General features: G+C 57.7%; 5 protein-coding genes across 5 annotated transcripts, besides 1 other annotated feature; 3 read left to right on the top strand and 2 right to left on the bottom strand.

The window, feature by feature from the left end:
• Positions 1-791: 791 nt before the first annotated feature.
• CYME_CMA031C (hypothetical protein) lies at positions 792-2891 on the top strand (the record flags this gene model as incomplete). The annotated part of the gene is made up of 1 exon (XM_005534979.1): positions 792-2891. One exon carries the CDS (start codon positions 792-794, stop codon positions 2889-2891), a length of 2100 nt encoding a protein of 699 aa, XP_005535036.1.
• A 3291-nt stretch (positions 2892-6182) lies between these two features.
• CYME_CMA030C (pyruvate kinase, chloroplast precursor) lies at positions 6183-8315 on the bottom strand (the record flags this gene model as incomplete). Its single annotated transcript, XM_005534978.1, has 1 exon — positions 6183-8315. One exon carries the CDS (start codon positions 8313-8315, stop codon positions 6183-6185), a length of 2133 nt encoding a protein of 710 aa, XP_005535035.1.
• Positions 8316-8573: 258 nt separating this feature from the next.
• On the top strand, positions 8574-12938 carry CYME_CMA029C (hypothetical protein; the record flags this gene model as incomplete). Its single annotated transcript, XM_005534977.1, has 1 exon — positions 8574-12938. The coding sequence occupies one exon, from the start codon at positions 8574-8576 to the stop codon at positions 12936-12938; it is 4365 nt and encodes a 1454-aa protein (XP_005535034.1).
• A 363-nt stretch (positions 12939-13301) lies between these two features.
• CYME_CMA028C (hypothetical protein) lies at positions 13302-14456 on the bottom strand (the record flags this gene model as incomplete). Its single annotated transcript, XM_005534976.1, has 1 exon — positions 13302-14456. The coding sequence occupies one exon, from the start codon at positions 14454-14456 to the stop codon at positions 13302-13304; it is 1155 nt and encodes a 384-aa protein (XP_005535033.1).
• A 1390-nt stretch (positions 14457-15846) lies between these two features.
• On the top strand, positions 15847-16965 carry CYME_CMA027C (hypothetical protein; the record flags this gene model as incomplete). The annotated part of the gene is made up of 1 exon (XM_005534975.1): positions 15847-16965. One exon carries the CDS (start codon positions 15847-15849, stop codon positions 16963-16965), a length of 1119 nt encoding a protein of 372 aa, XP_005535032.1.
• A 2213-nt stretch (positions 16966-19178) lies between these two features.
• Positions 19179-19390: a sequence feature (possible transcribed region).
• The last annotated feature ends 125 nt before the right edge of the window (positions 19391-19515 follow it).

The following is a 19515-nucleotide window of genomic DNA, read 5'->3' as shown; positions in this document are numbered from 1 at the left end:
CGGATGCCAGATCTCCTCACTTCTCGCCAGTGGATCGTCGTCTGCATGAAACGTTCGTCCACGTGCGTGTACGTTGCTCCGAAATCAGCACAGAAGCTACCGCTATCCAATAGCAACGTTTCACCGCAACACACGATTTTTGGTAGCTACAATGGACAGGCGATGTTTCATCACGTCATACGCTGCTTGCATGGCTATCATCGAACAGCGACGTTTCTTCAGTAATCGCGCGGTTTGCCAGGCGCCTCAAACGAAGCTGCATGCATCGACGGATACTTCACCGCGCACTGAAAAAATAACACAAAAAAAGAAAGAAAAGAAAAATGCGCATAATCGGAGAACGCTGGCCTAGGGAAACGTTTTGCCGGAGGATCTTTGGATCGATGGATCGATACCGCGCACTGAAAAAATAACACAAAAAAAGAAAGAAAAAAAATGCGCATAATCGGAGAACGCTGGCCTAGGGAAACGTTTTGCCGATGAGAAAATGGATCGATGGATCGATCAATAGATCCGCTGGTGTCACGGCACGCGCTGCATCAAAACATCGCCAGAGCGCAGCGGATACCCGGCGGTACTGAGTGCGTCGGGGCAACGCCTGCGGGGGCACCTGTGGACGCGTACGCCGCAGCTTTGCGGCGCTGGGGCCCAGTCAAACGGTTATCGTTGCGCTTGCCTAGCCGCACCGTGCAGTGAGACGGTGCTCGTGACAGGTCGCGAAGCGTGTGGCAGGTTTACTCATTGCTTGCTTCTGGACGGGGATCTTGTTTAGTCGGCAGGAAGCAGGCAGTATGATGGAGCCGTCCGAGTGGCCATCGGCTCCGATAATCGGTGCTGAGAACGCGAAGACGGCAGCGCTGACGTCGGTGCCTGATGCGACGCCAGCTGCTGGCTCTCGAGGTGAACTTCTGCAAGAAGGTACTTCGCACACCCGAGTAAAACGTTACCCGCGCCCGAGTATTGACGAGATCAAGAAGCTGGAGGCGGAGAAACTTTCTGAGGTGGATCGCATTCGACAAGAGCTCTCCAAGTCGGCAAAGTCGCGACAGCAAGTGCGGGCGATACGAGAACGCTATCAGGCTGAACTGCAATCGGCAAAGGCCGCTTTCCAGGAAGCGCAGCAGCGCTGGCGCGAGCTCCTGGACAGAAAGCGTGCTGTGCAGGAGCGTTTGCGCGAGAGCACTTCTGCATCAGGGCCGAAAACGAGTGCGCCGGCTGTAACGCGAAAGTACCGCTCCGTAGCAGAAGTCGACGCACGCATCGCAGAGCTTGAAGGAGCGCAAGCGCACTCGACACTGAGCCTTTCTGATGAGAAACGGCTCATTTCAGAGCTCACCTACTTGCGGATCCACGCACGCGAAGAAGCTCGCCGAGCGGAAATCGAACACGAAAGCCGACGCGAACAAGTAGAAAAACTTCGTCTTGCGCGGGAAGAACTTGAAGCTCAGCGTCGCGAACTCGACGATGCGCTGAACAAGGCCCGCACCGACCTGGATCGCCAGCGCGACCAACTGGACGAGCTACGGAAACGCATCGATCGACAAGTCGAAGAGGTAGAGGCTGCTGCTGGGCCCGTCAATCGAGAGTCGCTGCATGCAAGAATGGCTGCGTTGCGTCAGGAGATACAGTCGGCGTGGGATTCGTTTCGCGAATCAGACCGCCAATGGAAAGAGAATGAGCGGCTCTGGTGGGAGCAGGAACGGCAAGCTCGACAAGAGCGGCGTGAGGCGGAAGCAGCCCGTCGACGTGAGCAGTGGAAGCAGCGGGAACTGGCTCGTCTCCGCGAGGAGCCAGTTGACCCGTACATCGAACAGAAGCACTCCTGTGATCTAGTGCTTCGAGCGCTTCAAAGCATGCTGCCGGAGGATGATGCGATTCAGGCGGAGATTCGCGCGCTTCTCCCGAGTCCAAGTCCAACGACGGTTGCGCATGCGATCTCGTCTGCGAATGCATCCAGCGAAGCTGCCGCAGTCGATACGGAAGTGCGCAAAGCGCACGACGCAGCAGATCAGCTGCGCGGCAACGTGGCCTCACTGGCCGGCTTTAGACCTGTGGGAAAAGTAGCCGCAGATCGAGATGGCGTGGATGAGCTCTATGCAAGAAAACCAAACAAGACTCGCGGGATGCCTAGCCAACGTGACGCCTCCAAGCATGCAGTGGCGCAGCGCACGGGGCCTGCTCGCCGCCAGACGAATGCGCTGAACTTTGCTGCTGAGGTTATTTTCGCATTTCACAAGTGTGGTGTTCAGGTACCGGCAGCGATGGCCGAGGTTGCAGCATGTGCCGCACAAGCGGTTGCTGCCAAAAAGGCATGGCAGGAGAAAAGCCAGGTATTTCTAGAAAATGAGCGTTCGCGAAGACTCGCACGCATTCAAGCGTTGGAGAATGATCTGGATATCGCCGAGGATGACGCCTCTGCGACATCGTCGCATCCCGCCAGCACGGAGACGAGTACGGAGCTAGGCGGTGTTCTCAAGTCGCCACCAGTGTATTCAGCAGACACTGAACCGCATTCCGTGGTTAAGGGGGAGACGCTACACCGAGAGCACGCTCCCGTTCCGAAACTGGTCCCTAGCGGGAGCCAGACGACGCCTCCTGACACGAATGCTGAAGCGAGTGATGCGAGCGTGCGCAAAGCGTTCCCAGCTGACGACGACCCGGGGCACGCGCAAGTTGCATCCACGCGGCAAGCGTTGAACGACGACGATTTTCTGGCGCTGCGTACCGCAGACGGTAACGTGGTAACCGCACCGAGCGGTCCCGTTGTCCAAGGGGTATGGGCGTCTCGCGCTTCCACCTCGCTCATCGGTTATAGCAAAGCAGCTGGAGGCGATCCGCTTCAGCAAGTCGCTTCAAGCACTTCATGGCCTGATGCGCTGCACACTGACTAGACAAGACCATGGCAGCAGTCTCGCCAACAAAGCAACGTACTCTGTGCTGAACGCTGCCCCGGATCGTGCTTTCGTCAGGCGTCCACAGAGCGTGTTCAATCCTAGTCGCGAGAAACTTGGGGTGGACGACTTTCGGTAGAGCCCCGGGGGATGGTAGCATTTTTTCTGGTAAACATGCGGGAGGATCCAAGAATCGGAAACGCCGGAGCAACTCTTTCACGTCTGAACGCATCATTCGCGCTGTGCACGGGCGTCACCGCAGCAAACCCCGTGTCGTCTAGAGTGTCGTGAGCGCGTTACGCGTGCATAAAGTTTGGCTCTGAAAGAGACGAGTCTCGGCCATGGCATCGCTTTTTTCTCTGGCGTCGACCGGTACGGTACTTGGACCTGCTTCGACGCCATGCAATCCTTCGTGTGTGCGAGGTTTCGTCTTTGCGGAACACATCAGGTTTGCGTCGTGAAGCCGGAGCCGTCTTCATCGACCAAACGCGTGCCAACACGTATTCAGATGCACTCTATTTCCGAGAATCCTAATCAGGGGGCGGGGTGCCCAGAGAACCGGATGATGACACAGGGGCATACCCGTTTGCCGATGCTGTCGCTCTCGCTGGCCGGGACCCAATGCCCACCGAGCGTCCAGGTTTGGAAATGGGTAACCGCGTCCGCACACATAGACCTGATGTGCGAGTCGGAACGCCACGGCAGTTGAGTCGACGTTGAAGCGCCCCAGTGTCTTGTAGGGTGCATGCGCTGCAGTGTATACCCTGTATTCAACGGGTGATCAGTACGAATGTGCAGCGTGCGACTCGCCTGCTGCGATGTTATCGGTCAGCTTCGATGGAGCCGCATGTACGAGGGCGCCTCTCTGATACGGGTAGAACGTGGCAGACGCTGTGGAAAACAAACGCGATGCCTGTTCCCCGGTTACCAGTTTGTTTTCTGCGTCCGCTGGAATTTCAGGGGACAACATCATGCGCTGCACCAGGAAGAATCTTTACCGACTGGTATGCGTCTGCGATCTCGGGACAATGGATGCAAGACGTTCGCCGTATCCAGCATTTTCAGAACCTGGAGCGGACCCTGCAGACGAGGCAGCACCGCATGCCGACGTCCGAAGCGTTCGAGCTGATGCCCACGTGCATTGCTCCGGACGGGAAACGCGCCTTCGTGGATCCCGTGTCGCTCGATCGGATGCTCGTGCAAATCTATTGGACTGAATCCAAACGAGATTCGAGGCCGTATGCACTACTTCAAGGCCGACTCATCAACCGTTCGCGTATACCATAGAGATGCACGAACCAAGTTTGGAGACAATTGGCGTCACAGCTTCGCATCCAGTGGAACGCACGAATGACCCGTGATCTCCAGAGAGATGGATAGGTAGTGATGTTGATGGTGGTGGTGGTGGTGGTGGTGGTGGTGGTGGTGCGTATTGCTGTCGGATTCTGAGGCTACGGAACGAAATGGTGGACGTGCGCATGAACGCAGCCACTACATGCATGTCAATGAAACAAACAACGTTTCACAATAATATAGAGTGCATGGAAGCCCAGACGCAGACGCCTCCTAGCCGTTTTCGACCGGCAACCTCTCGTCGGTTTTTGTTTCTCCTTGTACATTTCGACATTGAGAAGCTACCGCACGAAGTTGGCTCGCATCAGCTCCTCCGGTCTTGTCTTCAGCACCAAACATTGTCTGATGTTGAAAGCGCTTTGCGGTCTGAGTTCATGAGCTCTTTGCGTGCATTACTGCTGAGTGGACGCACTGTTCCAAGGATTTCCCGAATTCATGCCTCCTGTGCTACTACAGTCTCGTCCTCGACCCGTCGGGGAAACACGTTCTCTCATCTGTCTCCCTTTTTTTGCGTCGTCTTCTTCGACAGTTGCTCTTCTTCGCTCGATGGTCGGTGAGAACGGGATATTTTCGTTTTTTTTCTTGGGCAGCCGGCGATGACCGCCCGCCGGGATCCCCGACTTGCACGCCCATACCTTTCCCTGGGATTTCTTATTTCACCGAATCGACGGAACTCTGTATGCCCATCGGTTATCATTAATTCGCCGAGTGAATCGATCATTGTGTCTCGCGATCGAAAACCCTCTTTCGACGGAACTGAACCACCGGGAGTACGGACGGATGAACAGCAGCTCTACCCCAACATAATCTGCAAAAGATCTGAAGCAAGCTGCATGCTGAAATGCGACGTTGTCGAATAGAAGGTCGATGCCAGACTTCAAGGGAAAAGTCTTCAATGATTCGACAACGTGGTTGGTGCTGTTGTATGAACCTTCTTTGTGAGCGAAACTGAAGCCGTCAAATGAATCCACTGCAGCTCGAACAGATGATGATATCGCGCTCTACGGGTTCGATTGCACATGGAACGAGCTCCGCAGACGCAAGTACCCATATACGTTCCGACCAGTGTGCCCGAAGCAACGATCGTCAACCGAAAAAAACAAGGCGACGTCCCTGTGCTTCGTATGGATCGCTGCATTTCAGGAACGCGGTCGTTGCGACTTCACTGGAAGATGACCGTACGTGATACTGGACTTTTTTGCAACTGTATTCCAGTGATTTGAGGACCACTCGAACGAGCTGGACAAGACCAGAGACGCTTATCGTGACCTCAATGGTCGCTTTTTGCTGCTTGTAAGATGTTCAAGGAACCGCTTCACTACCGTTTACCGCAATCAGCCGGCAGGAATATCGGGTTTCTGTCGCGAGAGCATATACTTGTTTCTTTCAGAGTTCCTCAACCATCTGAGTACTATGATACGACTCATTTTAAGGAGGTATGCAGTCCTCCTTGCACGATTCAGTAAAGCATGTATCCTTCAGGCAATCCATCTACGATCTATAGAGTACATTGCATCTTGATGGCGATCTCCTGCTATGCACTACAAAAAAAAGCACTCGATTACATCCAGAAAAGGGGAAAAGACTGAAACGAAAGACTATAAGCATGGCGTACAGCAAGGAACGTAACGCAGTGCGTAGCAGCGGCGGCCACTGCCTTGTTGCGCAACGCCAACGAGGCAAGCTTAGGGTCAACGACCTGGCGCATCCGATGCCACTTAAAGCGCGTGCGTCTCTGTACCAGCGAAAGCTGCAGATACTCCGTACCCGTGCACCCTGTCCTTCATCGAGTTCATCTGGTACCGTGCATTCTCGTTTATGATTCGCCTCTGCTACGAACGGACGTGCGAAGACTCGCAACTATGCTCACGCGGGGCATCCTGCAGCCTTTCATCACGTTCTTAGAAATGATGCACTCGTTTCCGTACGGATCGCGAACTACTCCATGATGCGAAACTGAATCGTTTGAACAATTTCAGCGCTATCCTGGGCAAGTTGACGGAAAGCAGCATAATCCACCTGATCGAGCACCCGCCGACGACCTGTCGTTCCGGTGCGAGCGGTTTCCAGCGACGCAGGTTCGGTGCCATCACGCTCAGTTGAACCTGCAACGCGCTCCATACATTCCTCAAAATCCGGTGCAACAGCACATTCCTCAATGAGCGCTTGATCCTGCTCATAATCATCGAGCCAGGTTTCCAGCTCTACATCGTCGCCAGCTTTGAGACCGAGTTCCCGTAAACCTCGCCGGACAAGCGCACGGCTAATATAGCCACGATTCTCCACATCGAGATTGCCAAAGACGAAAAGCATCTCCTCCTCTGTGGCTCGATTGCGCCCACCGAGCACGTCGGCTACCACGACGACGCGATCACCGGGTTGCAGCGCCCGACGGTCTCGCAACTCATCCATAGCGCGCTGAACGGTGACCTCAGGGTCTCCATCAAACAATATCCGAAATGCTCGCACACCGTAGAGAATGCTCATCTTGTTTCTTGCCATGACGCTGCTGGTAAAAGCATAGAGGGGGCAATGCGGGCGACATCGCGAAAGCAACGTAGCCATGAAGCCTCGCTGTGTGAAGCATAAAATCGCAGCTGCTCGCAGTTGCTCTGCGATTGTGCACGCTGTAGCACAGACTCGCTCTGTGTTCCGCAGCACCTCCGGTGACCAGTTGTTGTTCGATTCGAAGGCGGGTACCGCGTTGAGGCGTCGCATGCCGGCTGCCAAGCGCTGCTCTATGCGCAGCGCAACGCGGCTCATAAGGCTCAGCGCCCGCAGCGGATACTTGCCGCTGGCGGTTTCCGCAGTCAGCATGAGGGCGTCGGCCTGCTGCTTCACTGCTTCGGCAATATCCGTGACCTCAGCCCGCGTGGGGGTTGGATAAAGAACCATGCTTTCGAGGAAATGCGTTGACACGATACACGGCTTTGCATAAGCGCGACAAATTTGGCCTATTCGCTGTTGCCAGAACGGCACCATATCGTAACGAATATCAGTGCCGAGGTCACCGCGAGCGATCATTACAGCATCTGTCGCTTGTATAATCGCTGGCAAGTTCTGCAGCGCAGCAGCACTTTCGATCTTCGCGACAATCGCAGTATTGTTCGCACCGTTCTGCCGAAGCAGCGATCTTACCTCTAGAATCTGTTCTGGGTGCTCCACAAATGAAAGCGCAATCATTTCGACGCGTTCTCGTATCGCAAATTCAAGGTCGTGCTCAAAGGCGCCGCTTTGAGGCGGTCGCGTCTTGAAACTCTTTCCACGAATCGCCACCGGTGAACGACTGCGGACACGTCCTGCCTCCATGACAACACAGTGTGCATCTTTGCCGTCGTTCGACAGCGACTGAACCCGGAGTAGCACCATGTTCCCGTCCGGACTCGCAAGAATCTCAATAACATCGCCGGGCTGGACTACCTCTATAAACGCATCGTCGCTCACCTCCGTAACGTTCTCCGGATACGATGCTTCATGCCGAGCGGTAATCGTCAACATATCACCCGAACGAAGCACGAGATCGTTGCCGGGAAATTCACCCAGGCGAACCTGATCGAATGAGCCAATATCCAGCATCGTCGCGAGCACGAACGGCGATTCGGTGTTGATTCGTCGAACGTGCCCAATGACCTGATCGTGGAACATATAGTCACCGTGCGACATATTCAAGCGCACGACGTTCATTCCGAGCGCTGCCATTTTGAGCAACTGTTCATAGCTCGCAGTTACGGGCCCAATAGTGCAGACGATCTTCGTTCGACGAGCGTTGAAGGCGGGTATATCCTCCAGAGGCAGTGATCCGTCGTCAAGAGCTTTTAAAAAAGGGCGAAAACGTTCCGGAAATAGCTCTGATACGAGCTTCTGATGCGACCGGGGCGCGTTCGATGGCGACTTCGCCTCTTCCGCAAGGGTCATCTGGAGGTCACCGGCTGCGAGCCGCCGCCCTCGCCACAGCCGACACCGTCGGTGAGGTGTTACGAACCTCACGGCACCACGAGCGCTCCATCGATGGTGTAGTGAGAAGCTCCTCGAATCAGGAGCAGTGACACTGAACGTGAAGGCAGGTAACATGTTTCGTTGCTCGTAACGAGCACCAGTTTCGCTCTTGCGCAGAAGCGGGAGTTGCGCGTTAGCAGCACGACTACAACGGCGAAGTGCAGTGCAGGGCACGGCATCGGCAGGCGACACCGGCGGCGGCCGTAGCTGCGGCTGCTGCGGTCTAGTCGTTGCACGAGTCAGGGCTTGCTTGACCGTTGGCCTGCCTGGGGTGCTGCTGACATCGAGCGTGCACCTAGTGCACTCTGGTACACCGCGACCAGAGTCGAACGGATGGAGAACCTACGTGATCTGCGGGTGTCTTTGCTCGCGGGCACGGTTGCCGAACTGGAACTCGCGGCCAATCAGCATGACGGGCATAGCCCTGCAGTCCATAGCGTGGAGCACGTGCCGGTTGCGTTCCCAACTGACAAGTGTGCTGAACTGCCTGGATGTACGTCGCAGGAACAGAGAGCTGCGCCAGCTGACTTGATGCACGAGATCACGCTCATCCTCAATTGTCGAGCACAACTGCAACACGCAAAGCCGGGAGAGCGGGCGGCACTATGGCGGGTCGCTAGTGAGGCCGCAGGACGCGTGTCGTGGTGCCTCAACCGTACCGATGACTGGACCGAGGCGTTTCTCGCTCAGGTGGCACCTATCGCACTTGAAGCCCTGGAGTTTGTGCTTGACGCAAAGCCCGCTGTCCTGGAACACGCAGACGTAAGCGAACAAGCCGCTGGCTCCGGACCAACAGCCGACCAAGATCGAGCCTATGTTCAGGCTGTCTGTGCGAAGCTGGTGCGGTATCTGCCGGCGGACCGTGCGACATGGCGTCTCGCGGCGGTGCGGCGCGCTTGTCGGCGCTGGCTGCTGCAGAGCGTTGCCATTGATACGCAGTCGTTGAAGCCGGCGCTGCACGAGCGTGTTGCAGAGGAAGTTTATCATATCCTGGAAGACGCCCTGGCCGAACTGCTCGAGCGCGAATCTTTCCAGCGAGCTTCTGGCGTGGAAGCGGCGCCCTCTGACCGGCGACAGCTTCCATCATCGCCTGTCTGGCGCCTTGTCGTTCTCTGGATGCGGACTGCGGATGCCATTGTCCCGTTGGCGACGCTTGAACTACTCGCAGAGACTCTGCTGAATCGGGATCTTCCGGAGAGTCGGCATGAATCGTTGTTGACGCTGCTAAAGATGAGCGTCTGGCATCCGTATGCGCGCACGGAGCCGCCGGCCACCCGCGAAAAGCTCGTCACACTCGGCACTAAGATTCTGGAGTATCTCCAGAGTCGGACCCAACTTGCCGGCCGGCGGCTCATCCTGTGGACGACATGTCTCGTGTCGATCATGGAGCGCTCGGAGCACGTCTGGGTCGATGGACGGCCGATGCCGGTGCATCTGCGAGCATCGCCCATTGAAGGCAACGCATCGGCTACGAAGCCGGTCCCAGCAGCGGATGCGCTTCTCAGCCGTGCACTCGCTTGGCTGGCGCGAACGCTCTGCCGCCACCTGGGTCACCAAGACAAGATCTCGGTGTTCATGTCGCTTTTGGCCAGATTGATGCAGTTCACAGAGCCAGATCGAAATGCAGAACTCATCCAGGAGTTTCTCGAACCAGCTCTGGAGCCATTATGGCCGTTCTTGAAGCAGCCGCTGCGAGCGCTTGTGGCGACACATGCACGCGTCCATGCAGCAGGGTCTCAGAGGATGCGTCCCGGCGCCGAGCAGAGACTCGATGAACACCAGCAGGTACGGCGCTGTGGCACGATGACCTCGGCGCTGACTGGGAATCGCCGATTCGATGCAGCGGGGCGCCTCTCGAAACGGACACTATACAGGGCACACGAATCGACGCCGCTGCGTGCCGATGCATGCATCCAGGCGGACACGTGTCCCTGGTTACCATGCATGCATCTGGTGGTGGCGCATCTGCTGACACGCTACGATGCGTGCGTCTGCGCGGGGCACGCACGGCCGCAAAGCGCGCGTGCGCTGCGATCGCTCCTTGTGATGGCGGTGCGCGCACTCGGTACTGCAGCCTTTCTGGCGCATCACGGAGATTGCCGTTCCTTCTTTCCCTGGCTGTTACCGATTTTGCGCCACTCATTGGAGTCGTCACATCTCGGAGCGTACGTAGAATGGGCGGAACGCTGGGATAGCCAACTGCGCGCGGAGCGCTTTGGTGCGGAATCAGCGGATGACGCTGCGCAGGTCGACGCTCTGCGGTATGATTTATGGTTGATCGGGCCGGCAGTCTGTCGTGGGGCGCGAGAGCTTTGGGAGCCCGGGCACGATGCATTGTGGGGCACGATTTTGGAGCGTCTGCGTGAATGGTTGGTCACTGCAGATGATGGAACTGCTGGGATGCAGCAGGCCGCGGCGGACGAGACAGCATCGCCATGGGCTTTGCTTGCTTGCCAGTACATGGTTGCGCTGGGCGAGAACGTGCCGGCGCTGGTGCAGTCAACGAACGATGCTGCACCACACACAGCAGTTCAGGCGCCTGCGTTTCGGCCGACTGTCGAGGCGCTCCTGCGCGCGCAGTTCGAGCGCGCCTGTGCGGCGTCAGTAGATCGACGCGCCCCATATTTGGCAGCAATACGATCGACGAGCTTGCGTTTAGCGGACGATGCGACACGTCGTCTGTACTTTCACCAGGCTTTGGAGCGTCTGGCGCAGCTCAGTTCTCAGCCTGCAGCCGGGCCGAACGCCGAAGCGATTGCGCTGTTGCTTGAAATCACAACCGCACTGGTCGACTCCGAGACTGCTCCGCTGCTCTTCGATGCCGTGAGGGGCGCTCTTGGCGCACCTGCCCCTATGCAGGTCCAGAAACGAGCGTACCGAGCACTGCTGCAGGCCATGAATCTGACAGTGTCCCTGGAACAGGTCGTGATGGCGCTTGCTGCCGCATATCGTCAGTCGCACAGCGCAGCCGAAGCGGTTCGTCTCGCTTGTATTCATCGGTACTTTCAGCGAAGCATGAACGCCGCATCTGCGTCGGACGTAATGGAAGCTCCCAGTCCAGTAGCCGAAGCCGAAACGACGCTGCTGTATGAGGTCGTGTTCGGTCTACGCGCAGCATCCAGCCGCGCTCGGGCGTCTGCACGGACGACGTTGCTCCTTCTAGTGGACAGGCGAGTGCAGCAAGAGCATCCGCGACCGTCCCAGCGCCTCGTTGCGCTGTTCTTAGCCGGTCTGCTGGCGGATCGAACGTCGGCAATTGCCGCCTGCCTCGACGCATGCTCGTTGACAACGAAACGCGTTTACCACGCGCTCCGTGACCAAAAACGCCAACCACAGGTGCAACAGTCGGCACTGGTCCGCGATCTCGAGCGAGCATTCTGGGAGCCGCTGCGCGCACTCCTGCACCGCGAACAGACACCGATCGTAACCAAAGCGCTGCTGCGCGCATGGAAGCATTTTATCCCTTTCTGGTTTCAACTAGTCAAAGCACGGTCTAGCGCGCATGGATCCGCTCCGAATGGCGCACTGGAACAAGCCAGCATTGAACCGTTACTGCGAAGCGTGGTGCAGGCGCTTGACCGCCTCCTGGCTCGGGGCACGATCCATACGCGTACCGCCAGCGAGATACGAGGTCTGGTGATGCGCATGGCAAGGCGCTGCCCTGATTCCCTGCTCGAATCGCTCTGTCGAAGCGCAGCACTGAAAGCAGTGCTGCAGTCCGCCAGGAAACGCCTGCGCCATTGGCAACGACAGAACGCGTCGCGTCAGCAGTCCATGATTGGCGGCATCAGCAACAACGACGACGACACCGACAACGACAACACCGCTGCCCTGCTCGTTTCCATGATGCCCTCGCAGCCGAATGGAGCAGCAACCCTGGTGGATAGACGCGATACCGTGCGCGATCAATGGCATGCGTCAGCGTCAACCAGATTGGATCGGGTAAGGCGCATCCGCGGCACGCAGCAGCCGCTGCCGCGAATGGACGCAGCGCACCCGTGTAGGCGACACGCTGCGCGGGCACTGGAGCAGCACCCCGATGCCGCTACACGGAGACGCGGCGCTGCCGCAGAGCGCCCGGCGCATGCGCTGTCCAAGCGATCGATGGCACGCAGCGGCAGCGTCACGGCCGCTGATGCCTCGAGCGATGCTTCCGAACTGTCCATGTTCTGGGATGATGGCGGCCGCCTGCACGTGCAGCCGATCGACCCGGGAATCGGCGATGGCGATCGAGGCGCGATGCCTGCCGCCCGCGCGCCAGTCGCCTCTGCGCGCGTGCCGCACGCCGGTGTCAGCAGCAGCAGTAGCAGGAGCAGCAGCAACGCCGCCGCCGCCGCCGCCGCCGCCGCTAGCGACGATGACCCCGATGACGCTGGTGCGATGCGCGCCACGATTGCGACTGCGCCAGCAGCAGGGCGGCGTTCGTTGGCGCGCTCGCGGCGCCCGGCATCATCGGGGTCGTGGGTGCGCTTTCGGGCGCGCGGTGCACGCGGCGATCGACCCCGTGCCGTCCGACGTGACGACGGGAGGCGCGTCCTACTGGAGCCGTACGCCTACGTGCCCCTGGTCGGTGACCGGCGTCCTGGGGCGAAACGAAAGCCGGTGGACAGCGAGCGCCATGCGATCGGTGTGCTGCGCGAGCTGGTGCGTCCGTCGCGGGAGCGCGTGTTCAAGGTGAAACGTCAGCGTGCAGGTTGAGGAGGCATGCCGGCTGAGGTATCGGCCGTCGTTGGTGCTGTTGTTGCTGGTGCTTCTGCTTCTGCCTCTGCATCGGTATGTATATTGGCGACATGCTTGTGCGTTGGAGGGGCGCGCTGCTCTAGCGTTGCAGTTGTGTGCTGCAGCTTGTTCGGACGTGGATTTGTTAGAGCACGCTGCGGAACGCCCTGCGATGCAAAAATGGGCAGCATGCAAGGGGAATTTTATCGAATACGCACTGGTGTAAACAGTGGATACATGTCAAGAACTCGATAGATTTACCTGTATATGGTATCGGGTAGAAAATCCCCTTGGGATACATACGCGAAAGAACAGTGGATACATTTCAAGAACTCGATAGCTTTACATATACATGGTATCCGGTGGTGGCGGGTCCAGATCGCCGTACCGACGATGACGAGAAGCTCCCTGACCGTACCCGTCGGGTGGCGACGGGAGCGGCGGCCCGAACGGATCGATACGCGCGCCCGGGGGCGGCGGCACCCGCGAGCCTGGCGGCAACAGCGCAAGACGTTCCCGTTCCGTCATTCGGCGAGGGCGCTCACCACGGCGCCGCAGGTCAGGCGGGAAACCGGGATCGCGGTCAGGGTCGTTGAAGCGATGCAGTGCGTCGTCGTCGTCGTCGTCTTCAAAGCCCGAGCGGAAAACCGGATGGCGCGGGCCCATGAGCATTCCGCCTCCAAGACGTTCATCATCGGTGCGGAACGGGGGCCCCAGTCCCGGTACAGACGGGCCGCGCCAGTCGCCAACAGGTCCCAGTGCGGGCAGGCGATCATCGTCGCCAACGACTGGAAGCACCCCTGATGACGGCAACTGTGGCTGCGGGGGCCGCGGCTGGCGGTACCCGAACGGCACCGCGCTGGGGCCGCCTCCACTGCGGGGCTCGCTTCGGGTGCCGGCACCGTGGTCGCCCGTCGAGGCCGCTGTCGACGGATTCCCGGCGGTCGCCGACTGTGCCTGTACACGAGCTTCGTATCCATCTTTGGCACTATCCGGAATCAACGTGTGCACCAGGTCAACTTGGACGAGGGTTGCGAGACGCTGCCAGCCCTGGACAAGCATGGTCCAATCGGGTGGCGAGCCAGCAGCGCGACTCTGTTCCCAGACATGTGTCCGAATGTAGTCGCTGATTCGAAGCGACAGCGTCGCAACTCGGTCCGGTTCCTCGGTGGCGAAACCAGTCACCATTAGTCGATCCACACCGCACGGTACGGAGCGAATCTGGAAAAGCAGAGCGCTGCGGAAATGTCGATACTGGGTTCCGTAGCCGGCGTGCTCGGTGGTCGGCAGCCAGTCGCTCGGCAGCGCTGCCGGTGCCTGAGGCAACGGGTCCCGGTTCAGGTCCACCTCGAGGGCAGTCTCACGCGTCCGCAAGCCGTGGCGTAGGAGCAGCGCGTGCACCGCCAACGCAAGCGCTTCGGCAGGGCGCTCGGGACTATATCCGAGCGTTTCGAGCCACCTCGCAGCGGCAACAGATGCGTCTCCAGCGTCTGGCATCGTCTTTGCGTCTGTTACTCTTGGCAGACGGTTTAAACGACGCGTGAAAGCACTTTGCAACACCACCCGCCCAGGACCAAAGCGCCGTCACGTACGCTTTTACAGTGTACAGGAAACGGGTACCTCTCTAGAACGCACGTGTGTTTCCTGGTGCCGCACCCGCGTTCTGTCGTAGCCAGCGCAGAAGCGCGTAGCGCAGTGTTGAACTCGATGCCGGTCTCCGCCAACTCCTGTGCGCTTGACAAACACCAAGCGCGTTATGTACAGCGCTCGCACAGGTCACAAGTGCGTTGTGAGTGTACACACACGACCACTTCCTACCTGCACTGAGCGAGTGCGGAGCACGACTCCACACGAGCAGTATAAGCGTAGAGCGGGCGAGCGCCAAGGCTATGAGTGCGTTCTCACAAGCGCCCGCTGCCGCGCACGTCGCTGTGCGGATTGCGTGCGAGATTGCAGTGCGTGCACGCGGCGCACTCTATAAACAGAAAAAAAGCCTAGAATCTAGGCACGAACTAGCAACGAGACAACAGCTTCTTTACTCCTCTGCGGTAAACGTTGAAAAGTGTGAAAAGGTTTCCATATTATCGAAAATTCACCTCCTAGGAGGCAGGTCCAGTACGTCGGACGAGTCTGCTCGACTCGCGCATTATCTGCCTCAGCAGTAGCGAGTGCCGTGGTGAGTTCAGAGCAGCAACTCGTCCGAAACGCAGTTTATTCTGGGACTGAGGTTATTCAGGCTGCATCCAGGTGTCGTGGTGGTCATACTGGACTCCTAGTAGACCGCTTTGCGCTGTCGCAGGCAATGTACCTGTCTGCGCAGCTTGCAGGCCCCCAGAATGATGATGAAATCCGATTTCGTGTCGTACAGAAAAACGCGTCGATCAGACGCCCTCAGTGATATGAGAATGCCGTTCGACCTCGTTGATGCATTCGTACCAACGGTGTCGCTGCGGTTGCGGGTGCAGCAAGGCAGGCGCCCGGCGCACGATAGAACGCACGAAACGACCAGTACATCCGAGAGGAACTATCAGTAGTGGAACCTGGAGGTAAAGCACAGCAGCATGATGGATGCTCTCGAGAAAGCAAATACCTATACATCCCACAAGTTTGGATCCATGGTCCATGTAAGCGTTTTTGTTGTCGGAAGCGAAATCGCAACTACATTCGCCGCGTGCTCGGCATCCAAGCACCTGCGTCCATGAGCGCCGCGGCGTCGGTGCCAGGGTAACGGGATTACGTAACCCTGCCCTGAAACACTGTTATCGACCGAGTTAACCGGTGTGTTGAACGCTTTATCTCTGGTTTGAGGCTGGAGTGGCTGGAACGCCACGCTGGGACTCGATCACCGGGACACACACCGCTCACCGTCGTCTGCGCTGCGGGGTACATGGAGGTACCACGGAAGCAGAACGCTCGCAAGTACGCGCTTGCGCTTTTCAGTGACCTGGACGGGACACTCATACACTATGAGGACCAGCTCAGTGATGGAATTCGAATCGAGCCGGACGACGGAGTCTCCGGTCGAGTCAACCTCGTCTACGACACCCTACCGAAGACAATCGTTCCCTGTAGGGTGCTCCCGACTTTGACCAAAGGTTGCGGATACCTTAGCGAACGCGTTGTCGAACTCGTGGACACGCTTCGGGTGCACGGCGTCTTCGTGGCGCTGTTGACTGGAGCGCGCTCCAGCACCCTCTACCGCCGACTGCCGCTCTTGCCGGTGGTCGACGCTATCGCGTGGGAGAACGGCGGACGTCTGATGTGGCGAGCGGACACAGCGTACGTTGAGGACGTCACATGGGCGCGACGGCTCGAGCCGTGGACTGGTCCGCACCCCTGGTGTGCAGCTGACGAGTGCGTGGTACCGCGGGAGCAGGATAGCCCGTACCCGTCCACGGCGGTCGATGGGAGCAGTGACGAGCACCCTGACCCCGTTGCACCACTGTGGCAAGCGGCGTCCGAGCTGGCGACTGCTGGATGGATGCTCGACACCCGCGAATATTACACTGCATTCCGCGTCGACATCGCGTCGTCGCTGCGGTCTAGGAACGTGCAGTGGGAACGCCCTGCGTCGTCGACAGCAGCGACGAGCGCGGTCAACGGAGTCGTCACCGAGCAGCACATGCAGGCCGCAACCGCGGATATCCGGGCTCGAGTCACCCCGCTGGGCTTGCAGACAGCGTCCAATTTGGGAAAGCTGGATGTGTTTCCCGGATGCTCTGGGAAGCGCAATGTAGCCGAATACATTTTAGCGCGAACTGGTTGTACTAGGGACCAGGCCGTTGCCATGATCGACGACGACAACGACATCGAACTCGCTGAATGGTGCGGGAGCGCCTACCTGCCGAGTGTTTCCCATGAGCACGTGCGGGCCGTAATTCAAGAACACCCCGAATGGAAACTGAGCACATTTAGCGGCCCACTCGCCACAGAGGAGGCGCTCACCGCAGTGCTGGAGCGCGTGAAGCAGAGCGACGCATTCGGGATCAGCGAGGTGCACCGCTGATCCGCTTTGTACGAACTGTGCACTACAGCATGCTGATTGCTTGGAGCACCGGACACGATCATTCGATTTCGAGACGAATCAGGTTGTGCTGCAACGTGTGAACGTGGAAAATGCCTGGAAACGCGATAGCCCGGTGCATGGCCTCTTCACATTGATCGCTGCGGTCTTGCGCGCTTCGGTTCGTTACCGTGGGGAATATTGCGCAAGTGCCGTCCAGGTCGAATAGCAGCTATGCAGATCCATACCGTATCGGGAGTTGCGTTAGAGCCTGGTATGCTACGCAGGTTTCTATGCGAACGATATGTTTTTCGTTATGCAGACCTGAATACCATGATGGGCAGTTGCTGCAGACAGCTGGCATCGGTTTTGCTCAGGGCCGGACCGGTGCCGAAACACCCCGAACGCGATCGAAATTGCATGCCTCTAACCATAAACGACAGTGACCAGAGGGCGCAGGTACAGCCGCCTCTTTTGCTCGTTTTCGGATTCTCTTTCTCGTCATGCGGTCGAGAAACGGATTCCTAGTGGCGCGGAGAACCGCCGGCATTTTCGGGGCCTTGCACACCTTGGCGTCGTGATGGCATAAGTGCCAGCGCAAAAGCTATCGTCCCAGACTGCTGCTGAACTCTGTGGCAAACGCTGCCATGCCGTTTCAGCATTCGCGATGAGGGTCATGCGGCCATGGTGAACGCACTCGAGGATGTTCAGATGTATCGATGCATATTCGCAGCTCGTGCATCCGTCATTGTGGGCTTGTGGCTTTGCATCTTGCACCCAAAGTCGCCAGAACATACGGGAGAACTGTTGATATGCAGCATTGCGTTACGAACCAGTAAAAGTTTCCAAAGCCTCTGGCGCTGGCGGTGACGTGCAGCTGGGACCAACTGCGTGCCCCGGGCGCACTGGTAAAGGGACTGCTTCGAGGTGGCCCAGGCGTGGCCCAAGTGCATCCATGCCTTGTTCTCAACAGCACGAACGCCACGGTCAACTGGGACGTTCGGGCTGGACACGTCGTGTCTGGCAGAGCGGGAAGCATAACACACACATACCCTAGTTACTGCACCCTGAGCGTCAACTGGACGCTGTATTGAGGTCTATATGATAAGCACGTCGGGCGCTCTGAAGCCGCCCTCACAGCCTGATGCGAAACTGGCGTGTAGCGTACCCGAGTACTGCGTGCCTTGGCGATGAACATTCGAGTACCCGACGCGCTTCCTGTGAAGCCGTGCTGTCTCCGTATGGCATTCAAAGCGGAGCTTCCAATGCCACAGTAGATACCCACGGTAGGCTCTGTATCTGGAAAATCCCTGAATCTGACCGTGATACCCGATAGAATGTCTGGTCTGGTAGTCGTGCAACGATCAATTGTCTGAAATCTCCTTGAATCTAACCGTGGTGCTGGGCTGGAAGTCGGATCTGGCATTCGGGCAACGAGAACATTTTGACAGTGGATCTACAGCCTCGTGCCCCGCGGCCTACAGCATTCGAGCATCCAGCGGCTTCTGCTATGTAGAGTACAACGAAAAATGTTTGAAGTCCATGGAGGGTCAATATAGGTACTCACTCACAGTCGTCTTCTCGCCTCTGCGGACCGGCGGAATGCTACCGGCTTCAGTTTTCGATTGTACGCTTCGAGCCTTGCAAGCTGCACCGCGAAGTGCGATCGCGTCATCTCTTCTGAGCTCGTGTTCAGAACCACGCATCTTCTGGTACAGATAGCAGCGTTGACGTCTCGGTACACGAATTCCATGCGTTGTTTGCCGCTGGTTGAAGTCACCGATGCAAGGATTCCTCGGACTCGTGCCTTTTTTACCATTTGCTACTCCGTCGGCTCTGAATGCGTTCCTGTCGCCGAAGCGCTCCGCTGCCCTCTCTCCATCTCGACCTTCTCTAGTGTATACCGAAGCTCATCCCTGAATTTTTTTTGAATGAACTGGCTCCTTTATGCCCATAGATGAAGTCATTGCAGGAGGTAGAAGCACCTGTGCAACAATGACGACATGCGCCCTGGTTTGACATCGTGAGCTGAACGCTTCGGCAAAACGCTCAGTGGAGCGATCATTATGTTTCGGACTAGAAAAAACTCTTTCAATCTGGTTGAGCCACGGAGATTACGGAGGAATGAAAAGCTCCTCTACCCCGATAGGATCGGCAAAAGCTCGAACCCAATGGGAATGGTCAAATGAAACGTTGTCCAATAGAAGGACGTCGCCAGATTCCAGGGAAACGTCTTCGTTGAATCGACGAAGTGGTCGGTGGTGTACGAGTCCTCTCCAATTGCGAAACTGAGGCCGCCAAAAAGATCCTCTGCAGCTAGAACACATGATGATGTCCGTCTTTTCGAGTCCGATCTTTCATATAACGGGCTCCGCGCCCCGCGATTACCCACATACGCTCTGACTGTTTCGGCCAAATCAAGCGTCATCAACTGGAAGAACTAACCGATGCTCCTGTGCTTCACACCGGTCGCAAAGTTCCAGGAATGCTGTCGTTGAGATTTCGTTGGAAGATGGCCGCGCGTGAACTAGAACTTTTTTGGCGATTGTATCC

The sequence above is a fragment of the Cyanidioschyzon merolae genome, chromosome 1, assembly GCF_000091205.1.
Source record: "Cyanidioschyzon merolae strain 10D DNA, chromosome 1, complete genome".
Lineage (NCBI taxonomy): Eukaryota > Rhodophyta > Bangiophyceae > Cyanidiales > Cyanidiaceae > Cyanidioschyzon > Cyanidioschyzon merolae.
This window is presented reverse-complemented; position numbering and strand designations above follow the sequence as displayed.